At 45.2% G+C, this 12235-nt stretch overlaps 1 protein-coding gene across 12 annotated transcripts in view; it reads left to right on the top strand.

Annotated features, from left to right (window-relative positions):
* Positions 1-12235, top strand: part of MPRIP (myosin phosphatase Rho interacting protein) — a 141515-nt gene that overhangs the window by 69717 nt on the left and 59563 nt on the right. For 6 of the 12 annotated variants that reach the window (XM_023522106.1, XM_023522105.1, XM_023522104.1 and 3 more), the window contains exon 4: positions 3224-3289. The exons of the other annotated variants lie outside the window; for them this stretch is intronic. In XM_023522106.1, the coding sequence (XP_023377874.1) occupies positions 3224-3289 (66 nt within the window). The remainder of the gene's footprint in view (positions 1-3223; positions 3290-12235) is intronic. 12 annotated transcript variants of the gene reach the window in all.

The raw sequence follows: 12235 nt of genomic DNA, 5'->3' as shown, positions 1-12235 counted from the left end.
TTCCTTGTTCTATCAGCCGAGAAATTCTAGAGGCAGCAAACCCCAACTGCAATGAGTATACTTAGCATCCAGATCTTGGTTTCTAATTCCATTCTCTAATAAAAGGAACGAAGGCTCCTTGGAGAAATTGCCTGTTCTAGGACTGGAAAATGAGGTATCACTAGAGTTGCCCTTGAAGGATGGGAAGGACCCAGGAAGTCTGAGCCGGTGTCCAGCCACAGGACAAGGGGAACTGGAATCATGGGAGTGAAGATAGAAAGTGGATGGACTCAGATCATAATCAGAACATTACCAAGGGATTTCCCTTCATCTCCCCACAGCACTGGGCACTCTACTGTTATGACCTGTTATCTTGGAGACTCCATCTGTAGAAGTTTCTCTACAGTGGGAAACCTGGTGACAGGCAGCAAGTGAGTGATTGAGCAGGTGAATGACTGTTGAGGCTTAAAACTAGCATTCTTATTAGGACTAGTTGTACTTTAGTTATAAGACTCTCTTTCAGACTTTTCTGTCTTATTAAACCAAGGCAGCAGAAACAAAATGAGAATTGAGGAATAACTCATCCATTGGCAGTTCTATTGGCAGCTCAAGGACTGGCAGCCTTCCCACTCTCCCGATTTCCCATCGTGTCCCGAGCAAGCTTGGACATAGGGTTAGATCCTTGCTCCAGTCTCCCTCTGTCAGGGTTGCCCTCTCCCCTTACCTGTGCTTCACTCCCTTACCTCTGGCTTACCTGGTTTTGGGGCAGCCTTTCCCACCTAGCCTACTCAAAATGATCTCCCATCCCAAATTCCTCCTTTCCCACTCCTGCTTCATTTTTCACTGTGGCGCATAACAACCACCTAACACGCTGTATACTTTATTTATTTAACTTGTCTGACCATAGACTGGAAGGTCAGCTTTTGAAGTCAGAGATTTTTGTCAGTTTTCTTTATTACTATATTCCTATTACCCAGAATAGTGCCTGGCACATAGTAGGTGTTTGATAAATATCTGCTAAATAGATGAATGTTGTTGATAGCAGCTGCTTTGCTTTCCTGAGTGTTTTTCATATATCTACAATGGAAATGATGCCAGCCTCAGATTTACGGAGACAAAATGTTTATTTATTGAGAAACCTTCAGTAAATGCTCTGCCTTATCTCTCATGGAATTCAGTCTTCCCATCCAGACCTCACCAGACGAATCTGATCCTTGCGCCACAAGGAACTTTTAAATTACTTGACTTCTCTGTTCCTGGTCTCTGTGTACAATGCTGTCCACAGGCTGTGTTCATATCTGCAATTCAGTGCTGATCTCATTGAGGCAGGTGCCATGTCTTGCTCATCACTGTGTCCCTGGGGCCCGCCATCCGGTGTGTATTTGTTGAATTAATGATTTTTAGATATAGTTGGCCCTGTCTTGTATCCCCAGTCCCTCTTCAATTAACCCTCATCCTCTAAATTAAACGGCCGCAGCTCCTTCATTCTATTCCAGCAGGACTCAGTTTGGGACCCTTTTCACCACAGCCTGTTGCTCTTCTGAACCAAGTTCTGTTTATTTCTGGCCTGTTGAGTTCTAATTTGTGTGAACACCATTCTTAAGCCATGTTCTCTGTGCTCCTGTGTGGGAAGTCCACCTCTGCTGGAGGAAGGCAGCCTCCTTGGGCTGAGTTGAGGCTACCTGTAGAGGCATTTCAGAGCAGCAGATAGGGACTGGGAAGAAACAAGGGAGGACAGAGGCTGCCCCCAGGCTGTGTGTAAGCTGCCAATACTCTGCCCTATCCCCACCCAGAGGGACATAGGCCCCCCCAAAAAGTTGGGCTTTTCTATCAGCGCTAACCTTTTTGCTCTCAACTCACCATGTCCTTACTCCACTGACTCTAGGAAGCTACCTGGTGGCCCTGGACCCCATGGATGCTGAAGTCAGCTTTGACTGGCTGCCTGTGTACTGGCTGAGTCCTCTGATTCTGTTTCCTTGCTTGCTGGGTACCTGATAGTATTTCAGGCGCTCCAGCTGTGATGGACACGATTCTCTGCCAAAAGGAAGCTATTTCTGTTGAAAAAGTGACGTAAGACTGTTGACACAAATATACCAGCTCCATACGGTTCCATGCTCCTTTCCATCCGAGAAGAAAGCTGAGTTCAAGTCCTTTTCTTGATCTCCATCTTTTTCATCCTACCTCATTCCTCATACCTTGTCCTGTGACACTGCTCCTGTACTGTCCTTCTTTCCTGGACTCTTCCTTTTCCCTTGCCTGCCACACCCTTTCCCCAGTGAGTCTGTCCTCCTAGCCCTTAGCCATCTCCAGGAGGCCTTTTTAGCTCCATCAGTCAGAGGGACCTGTCTCTTTAGTTCCCGTGATCTCGGGGACTTCCCACAGTTGCTGCTGGAACTGTTTTGTGCCCTAGGGGTGATTGCAGCAAAGACTCGAGGGTGGCGGCTTGCTTTCTTCACAGAGCCGGCTTGTGATCTTGCCTACCAGATGTCCATTGGCTTCTGTCTCTGTCCCCTTTCTGCCTTCTCTCTGCCTCTACTTCCCTTCTTATCCTGTCTGAGTCCCATCACTTGTGGTGTCAGCCTAAAAAGGTCTGTTTTCTATGAAGCAAAGGCATAGAAATGCCAGAGAAAGGTAGCTGAAATATAGCCCAAGTACAGACAAAAAGAAAGGAAACTTCGTTCTTTAGTTGAGCACCTGTTCTAGCCCTGAGTCACTGAGGCTCAAATCCTAGGAATCATCCCTGGCTGCTCTTTTTTCTCACCCACCACCCACCTCAAGTCCATTTGGCTCTACCTTCAATATTTCCCAAATCCAGCTACCCTTTACCCCACGTGCCATTAGCATTTCAATCCAACCCTGATTCCTCTGCCTGCCTCATTTGTCAGGGTCAGAGTACTCTTGTGAGCTACAAGCAGGCTGCCTCCCTTTCTCATCTCCACCACAGATCACATCCTCCAACCTGGCAGGCTATGGCCACCAAGGGCTCCTTTCGTTCCAGTCCTACCAACAGTCCTACTGGTCAGCTTCTTCAGGCCAGACCCAGCTCATCCCTGCCCCAGTGGCCTCAGAGCTTTCTCTTCCACTCAGCCTCTGCTTGGACTCTGCATGTTTGTACCTCCCCAGGCATTTCCTAGTCCTGAACTGTTTTCCTTTCATTCCTATCATTTATCACTACCTGAAATCAGGTTCTTTGTTTTCCTCTTATTTCCCTCATTAACCACAAGAATAAAATTATCTTTTCTAGGGGCAGCCCTTTGTTCTGTTTTCGCCTCTATTCCGAGCACCAACCAAGAACAGTGCCCTGCACAAGGTAGATACTCAGTAAATGGCTGTCAATTAACATGAGCCCATGAATGAGTAAATTAGTCTGTACCTAAACATGTGTCTAGGGAGTCTTAAGATGATTACATGGTTTTCTGGGCAGGGCTGTGAAAACTTCTTCTTTTGCTGTCAGTGGATGTGATTACAAATGTGAATTGGAACTTGAGTCAGCGTTGAGAACTTAGGTAGGCTCACACGTTCAGACACGAGTCAGCCAGAGACAGTATACTTCCTCCACGAGTCTTCTTGGTTGGCCCCCAAACTGTGTGACTCACTAGGAGCAGAGGCTGAGACAAGGGAAATTTGTGCAGGCAGAAGAGCCAGGGAGGAAGAAAGGGCCTAGGTGCCAGGTGGAAACCAGGACAGGGTTTAGTGGTTTGGCTAATGGGGAAAGAGATCGATTTACTTCAGAGACTGAAGCTAAGGAAATAAGCTTCCTGGTTCTGGGGTAAACCAGGCCAGTGTGCTAAACTAGCAGTCCCCAACATTTTTGGTACCAGTGACCAGTTTCATGGAAGACAATTTTTCCATTGACTGGGGGTGAGGAGGGAAGGTTTTGGGATGATACAAGTACATTACATTTATTGTGCACATTATTATTATTACATTGTAATATATAATGAAATAATTATACAACTCACCATAATGCAGAATCAGTGGGAGCCCTGAGCTAGTTTTCCTGCAACTAGATGGTCCCATCTGGGGATAATGGGAGACAGTGATACCCGAAGTGTGTTGCTTATGTCCAGTTTACTCCATAATCTCATTTTGGTTGCTGTCACTGAAGAAAACTCTGCTTCACAAAGGTAGGATGTTAGAAATGGAAGCAGGCTTTTCAGTACTTTGGTGGCAATCTCAGGATATTCTGCCTTGACTTTAATCCAGAACGTTTGGAGATTTGAAGTTGTCTCAGACATACTTTTAAGGTCCACATCATTTGTGATCTCAAGCAGTGGATCCTCTTCTAGCACGGACAAAGTTGATTCACCTGACTTATTCACGAATGGGTTGCGGATCCATTCCTTCCCAGTTTGGGGGCCTTTTGTGACTGGGAAGTAATGCTCAAACTCTTTTGAAAGCTGAGATAAGTGATCATGCACCAGCTGGGAGAAAGAAGGCCGGGCTCAGTCTCTTTTCAAAATCTCTGCTAATGTTTGAAACATGTCAAAAATAACAATGTTCACTCGTCGCCCCATAATTCCAGTTTTGCTTCGAATGCAGCCACTTTATGTCCGACTTGAACACAGTTGTTGTGCTCCCCTGAAGTGACAGATTGAGTTGGTTAAGCAGGTTGAATATGTCACAATTAAGCAAGTTTTGCAACCCTTTCTGTGTCTCCGAAATGTGCTGCCACTGGTGACTGTTCATTTAAAAGAAATTTCTGGAGTAGCTCTTATAACTCAAAAAGTCTGGCCAGTGATCTACCTTTAGAAAGCCATCTCACATTTGTGTGTGAGAGAAGATGTGTGTGCTCTGTGTCCATCTTCTCACAGAGCTGCACAAACAGACGTGAATTAAGGGCATGTACTTTAATGTGGTTGATAATATTAATCACACCCTGAAAAACGTTAAGTTCAGGTGACATTTTTCAGCTAGCTAGCATTTATCTATGGATGACATAGTGTATAGATTCACATTCAGAAACGACCTCTTTGACCCGAGTAGTGAAACCAAAAAGTCGTCCAGTCATGGCAGCCGCTCCATCCATGCATATACTGACACAAAGTGACCAGTTCAGTTTCCTGATATGTGATCATTCAAAGACTTGAATAGTTCTGCAGCTGTGGTGTTGGTTGGCAACAAAAGTGCATATAACATATCCTCATGCACATCTTTCTGAAAAATACATCACACAAAAACAAGCCTTGTTGTCAGCATCAGTAGACTTGTCAACCTGGATTGCAACCATGGTGACTCATTAATCCTAACAATTGTGCCTCAGTATCCTGTGCTGTTTCATCAATTTGTCTAGTTATGGTGCTAGCGGAAAGAGGAACACGTGCCACCTTTTGAACTGCAGCCTCTCCTAAAAGTTCACGACAAATGTCCTTAGCAGCAGGCAGGATCAACTCTTCACCAATAGGGCTTCTTAGCTTTAAGCAATGCAGTTAGCCACTGAGAATGATGCTCTTAGTGCAGACACATTTAATGAAGTGGTGGCTTTCAATGATTTCTTCTGTTCTTCATGTTCACATTTTTTTTCCTTTTGAAAAACTCCAAAGGCTTGTCTTTTAATGCAGGGTGCTTGGTCTCCGTGTGGCAGTTTTGAAAGTTTCATGGCTTCATTGGATAGCTGGTCGCCACATATTATACAAAGCAGGCTTGTAAAATGTGAATCACCTGTTGCAATGAACCCATAATTTAAGTCAGACTGTTGGTATTTTCTTTTAAATGCAGCTTTCTTTTTGTTGACAGTCTTAGAGTCTTCTGCTGTCTCATCATTGGGTCTTTCCCCTTTTTCAAAGATGCTCTCTAGTGACATTTGTTTTTTACTCCTTTTGGCTAGGGTTAGCTTGTGGGCTTACTAAAACTGTGACTGAGACATGTGTGCAGTGCGGGAAAGAGGCACGTGGATAGAAGTGATAAATAAAATAATGGGCAAGCCATACGTGGATTAAAATAAGTGTCGGATTCTGCCTTAAAGCCTGCCACCAGATGCAGCTTAATTGTCACTTGCCACACCCACTGATAGGGTTTTGATATGCGTGCAAGCAGTTGATATATTATGGTCTCTGTGTAGTCAAACCTCTCTGCTGTTAATCTGTATTTGCAGCCACTCCCCAACGCTAGCATCACCGCCTCAGCTCCACCTCAGATCATCAGGCATTAGATTCTCATAAGGAGTGTGCAACTTAGATCCCCCGCATCATGGTTCAGAATAGGGTTCACGCTTCTGTGAGAATCTAATGCCTGATCATCTGAGGTGAAGCTAAGGCAGTGATGCTAGCACTAGGGTGCGGCTGCAAATACAGGTAAAGCTTCACTTGCTTGCCTGCTACTCACCTCCTGCTGTGTGGCCCAGTTCCTAACAGGCCATAGACTGGTTCTGGTCTGTGGCCTGGGACCCCTGTGCTAAACTATACCAGTCCTGTTTAAGGTGGAAGATTCATTCCTATAACGGATGCCCGTTTGTATGCAGCATGTATCCGAGATCATCACACTTTCTAGGAAAATAATTCTTTCATCATCCAGGTATGATTCTGGTGTGAGGTATTGATAGCCTGTAGCAGAGAAGAACAGCAGGATTCCAGGGACCCATACTCTAGGGTCCCATGCATTTAGAGGGTTGTTACTCCCACCTTTGAGCTGAAGATTGGAGATAGGGAGAGGTCGGAGGCTTGGTATGAGAAGTCGAGGTCTGTACCCACTGAGGCCTCTGTTCTATACCCACTGGGAAGGACCTCACATGACTCCATGGTGAGTTGGGCCATAGTTAGCCAGGCTCCATCTATACAATGACCACTTCCACACAAGGAGCATGTTGGCTTAAAATGAGGCACTTCTTTCTGCCTAGATTTCCACCTTGGCCTGGATACTTGGCTGTGTGTGTGTGTGTGTGTGTGTGTGTGTTCCTGTTCATTCAAATATACATATCGTAAAATTTACCATCCTAAATGTGTGTGTGTGTGTTCATGTTCGTTCAAATATACATATCGTAAAATTTACCATCCTAACTAACCATTTTTAAGTATGTAGTTCAGTGGCATTAAGTACATTCACATTGTTTTGTTGCCATCACAACCATCTATCTTCAGAAATTTTTCATGTTCTCAAACTGAAACTCCATACCAATTAAACACTAATATTTGACTTTTTGTGTCTGAAGTATTTCACTTAACAATGTTTTCAAGGTTCATCCATGTTGTAGCATGTGTCAGAATTTCGTTCCTTTTTATGGCTGACTAATAGTCCATTGTATATATTATTTATCCATTCATCCATCTATGGACACTTGTGTTGCTTCTGCCTTTTAGCTGTTGTGAATAATGCTGTTATGAACATGGTGTACACATATCTATTTGAGACCCTGATTTCAGTTCTTCTGGATATATACCTAGAAGTAAAATTGCTGGATAATGTGGTAATTCTATGTTTAATTTTTTGAGGAACTGCCAAACCGTTTTCCACAGCAGCTATACCATTTTGTCTTCCCACCAGCAACACACAAAGGTTCTAATTTCTCCACATCCTCATCAGTACTTACAGCATTTTTATTACAACCAACCTAGTAGATATCAAGTGGTATCTCATTGTGGTTTTAGTTTGCATTTCCCTAATAATTAATGATGTTGAGCATCTTTTCATGTATTTATTGGCCATTTTATGTATATCTTCTTTGGAAAAATGTTTATTGCCATCTTTTGCCCTTTTTTAAATTGCTTAATTGCTTTTTTGGGGGAGGGGACTGTTGAGTTGTAGGAGTTCTTTATATATTCTGGATATTAATTCTTTATTAGATACATAATTTGCACATGTTTTCTTCCATTCTGTGGGTTGCCTTTGCACTCTCTTGATAGTGTCCTTGGATGCACAAAAGTTTTTAATCTTTTAAAATTAATTTATTTTTTATGGTGACATTGGTTAAAAAGTTTTTAATTTTGATGAAGTCCAGTTTACCTATTTTTTTTGTTGCTCGTGCTTTCGGTGTCATAGCCATTGTCAAATCCAGTGTTATGAAGCTGTTACCCTTGGTCTTATAGTTTTTCTCTTACATGTAGGTCTTTGATCTAGATTGAGTTCATTGTTGTGTATGGTATATTGGGCACTTGGTTCTTGTGGAGTTCTGCTATTGGGTGGGGTGAGGAGGATGAAAGCTATTCTTCCCTGTGTTCTCTCCCCCCAGGCTTAGGAGCAAGGTGGTCCTTGGCTGGGCGGTGATGGCTTCCCAAGGAAAGCTCCACTGGCAGAAGGCCCTTGGCCGCTTGGTAGGAGCTTGGACATCTTGCTGCCCAGCTAGCGACCACAGCCAACAGGTCATTCTGGCGCAGCAGGTGCGAGAAGGAACTTTCTGGCCTTGGCAGCAAGTGAAAATGGTCTTTGTTGTGTTCTTTTCCCCTTTAAAAAACTGAGTTTAGCCAACTCTTACAATGCCCCAGGAATTCAGGGAGTTTGGCTGGTCACCAAAGCCCTGAATGGGTCATTTCTGTAACACCCCAACTCCCCCAGAGCACTAAAGCATGTACAGGATTGGGTTCATTCATCTCCCTTCTCTTCCCACAACTCTGAGGTTGCACACTCAGTGTGGGCACTGCACTGTTGCTGCTTGGGGTTAGCAAATGATCCCCTGTCTTGTAGGCCCCATTCTGCTAAATCCATGGAAGCCCTGAATGCCTCAGAAATCTCCCATTGCCCCTGGATGAAGCCAGAGCCAATTCTTGAAAGAGGCACCTCCTAGGGATGGGTGCACATGCTCAGCATGTATCATCTCCAGCAAGGTCCATCTCCCAGCAGGGTGCTCAACTTTGCCTCTGTGGAGACACATGTCAGAGCCCAGTAGAGTTAGCTCCTTGGAGATAGTTGGCCTTGCTCCTGTGGTCCCTGCCTTTTGCTGTGGTAGAGGCAGTGTGCTCAGGTGGGTTAGGAGTTGTCCAGTCCTCGTGCCTCTCTGGGTCTCTGTTTCTGTGTCTGGAACGTGGGGCAGGAGGAGAGGCACTAAGCACCTTCCAGGCCTGGGTTGAAGGCAGCGGCAGTGAGTGTTCTTCCAGCAGGAGCCTGAGTGGAGCTATACAAGCTTCTTAATGAGTCTAGCCTACTGACTGCCCCACCCACCTTGGTTATTTTCTATATCTGTGCAAATTTTGTTTTATTTTTAAGTGTACAAGTCATTGTTTTTTAGTGTATTCACAGACTTGTATAGTCATCACCACAATCCGTTTTAGAACATTTTCATCCCCTCTCCCCCAAAGAAATCCTACACCCTTTAGTTACCCTCTAATCATTCCTCAGTCTCTGGCAACCACTAATCTACTTTATGTTTCTATCAATTTGTCCATTCTGGACATTTCTTATAAATGAACTTATGCAGTATCACCACACCCACCTCTTGCCTTTCAACTTTATCATCTACTAATTGCTCTGGTCCTGGCCCCAGGGGTGGTGGCTGCAGCACAGTATCATGGGCCCCTGGAGGTGGGATTTCCTTTCTGAGTCCTGAATCTCCTTCAAGCCAGCTCCGCCATCTCATGCCCCTGACATAGTGGAGGACTTGTTAACTACTGTCAGGCCTTTGTACATGTATCATCTGCTATTCGCTTAACAAACGTGGGGTTTAGTAAGGTTAGATAGTCTTATTTTATAAATAAAACATTTATAAATAGAATACTTATATGTCATATATTGTAAAATATTTACTTAGAAATAAAGCATAAATATGTCTTGTAAATGAATCTACAATATAAACCAGAGGGGCTGGTTGTTCCATTTATCATTCAGAAATATTCACTGAAGCTCATTTTGGGCAGTGCCAACATAGGTATATAGATCCCTCAAGTTGGGGGCTGGCAAGGCATAGAGAATGTATGAGAGCTGCTCGGCTCGCCCTTGGATAAACCCCTCAGTTTGGCCAATCATTTTCAAGAGGCTACTGCTAGCCATCTTAGGACCAGCAGCTGGCCTCCAGTGTCAACCCAAAGACCTGGCTTTCCCTCCCCTCTCAGGGAGAAGGTGGTCAATTATGTCTAGAGCATCTTCCAGTCCATCTAGGTAAGTTCTTTTCACCCTGCCAGCCTCCTTACTGTCCTGGAGTAAGGGAAAAATATGCCCCAAACTTTCCTCCGATCTTCCTGTGGCAAGCATTCAGGGAAAGTATATTGAATAAATTGCCTTCTTACCACTACCTGCTTGCCATGGTAAGGAGTGTGTGTGTGTGCTAAGAAACAGAAGCAGCCTGGGTTGTGTTCCAGCCCTGAGCCCTCATTTCATGTGAACAGTATCATCTCTGGTCTCAGGACAACTCTATGGAGTAAAGGATTTCTTTTATTGTGGTAAAATACTCATACATAAAAATCGAGTGTCAGAGTAATGAAGGGGCAAATGGGATGACAATTTTGCCAGCCTCAGAAGGTTGTGGGAGTAGTCAGTGAAAGGACACATGGGACCAGGGCCTAGCATTCAGTTAGCACACAAGACAGTGTGCTGCTGGGAGACTCAGAAGGTGCTGTTTTCATAGTGGTTGTCAGTGTGTACCTGAACCAGTTTTCCCTTCTTTTGTGATCACTGCTTACTCTCTGATCCCTTTTCTGCATATTTAATAGAATTAGATAATGCTTGCCTCAACATAATATTTAAGGAGAAATGAAAGAGGTCATAGTTGTGAGATCCTGACACATAGTTAGTAAGTAAATGTTCATTTCCTTCAGCTCTAGCTTGTTATGTCTTTGCCTTTTATTGACACTTCTGGAAGGAGGCAGAGGCTTCATTTTGCACACAAAGAAACTTAGACCTGGAGAAGTCTTACAGTGCAGTTGGTGATAGAGTCTTGTGGCCATGTTCATCTGCAGAGCTGGCTAGGAAATCTTGTTTGTAGCTGGTGACCATGTACCCAGTGAAAACAATTACTGTGCAAGAGGGGACAGTGAGCAGTTTGGTGATTTTGAGCCCTGGAACACTAGTATCCAAAGAGGAGTGTGTGCCTCAAGGGGGCCCACTAAGTGGTTCAGGAAGAAGAAGATATTAGAATTTCTGTTGATGTGTTTTATTGTCCCCACTTAACTTACCTGTGTGTGTGTGTGTGTGTGTGTGTGTGTGTGTTCGTGTGTGTATATACATGTTATAGTTTATAAGGTGTCAGTGCCATGGGACAGGTTGATAACTTATCTAGCCTGTGCATCTGTATGTCACAGGTGGCATATGCTGGCAGCATTGTGAGACCACAGACCCAGGGATTATGGTGGTCATCGAGGCTGAGCAAGGAAAAGTCACCTTGAGAAAGCCCCTCTGCCATCCCCGCTCTCTCCGCTCTGTGATCCTAGTCCAGGCTCACTCTGGAAACAAGTTGGTTAGGCATGCCCACACTTAACAGCTCATGGCCTTAATCCTCACAGAAGTCCACCTCATTAGTGTCCTCTTTTCACATACAAGAGGACCTGCCTCAAAGAAACCGTGTATCTTGTCAGTGCCAGCAGAGAGTGTGTGCTTCTGCATGGGGGAGGCTGAGCTCCCAGAGGGCAGAGATTACCACCCTTAGTTTGCTCAAAGAGGGTTCACATGGGGCACTGGCATGATGCTGGAAGAAGGCCTGAGATTAAAACGTGTGAAGAGTAAAGGGCCTGGGGCCAGAGCTGGAGCAAGGAGGCTGAGAAGGTTGGAAGGACCAGATAGGACCTGCCTTGAGCTAGAGGGTGTGTTCTTGCAGCTGTGGAACAGCTCTTACCTGGGGAGGGTTATCTAGGCCCTAGGTGCATATGGGCCTTTCCAGCCAAAAGGCAGGCAGATGGGTCCCAGGCCACCTTCTTTGCCCACTGCTCCTAAGGAACCCCCTCCGTTTGGTTTTAGAACAACCCACCAAGCTCCCTTTCCCAGCTCAAGGACCCTCCAGGAGTGCCTGGGAGAGATACTGCAAAGCTGCTTCACTCATGGAGAGCTCTAGGCTTAGTGTGGGTGTGGCCCACCCTCAGAAAAGACACTCTCACCCCTCCTTGTTTCCCCACCTCGGGGTCATTTCTGAGGCAGGCCATACTTTGAACACATAGCCGAGGGTGCAGGCTCTTACCCCACCTGAAGTTGGAGGTCCCCCCATGAGCTCATGGCCAGCCCTCCAGCCCTGCCCTCCCCCCCCATTCTGACTTGGGCCCAAGGATGATGGGCTGAGTTTATGGGCTCTATAAGGAAAGGCTTCTTGGAACTGGGAAACTAACTCCTTCTACCTTCTGTGGACCAGAGAGCCTGTGGTCGTGTTGGAGTAAAGGCTCTGGGAAACTAGCACCCCTCAGGTCTG

This window comes from Pteropus vampyrus, unplaced genomic scaffold (assembly GCF_000151845.1).
Source record: "Pteropus vampyrus isolate Shadow unplaced genomic scaffold, Pvam_2.0 Scaffold331, whole genome shotgun sequence".
Taxonomy (NCBI): Eukaryota; Metazoa; Chordata; class Mammalia; order Chiroptera; family Pteropodidae; genus Pteropus; species Pteropus vampyrus.
Note: the sequence above shows the minus strand (reverse complement) of the source record. Positions and strands in the feature narration are given on the sequence as shown.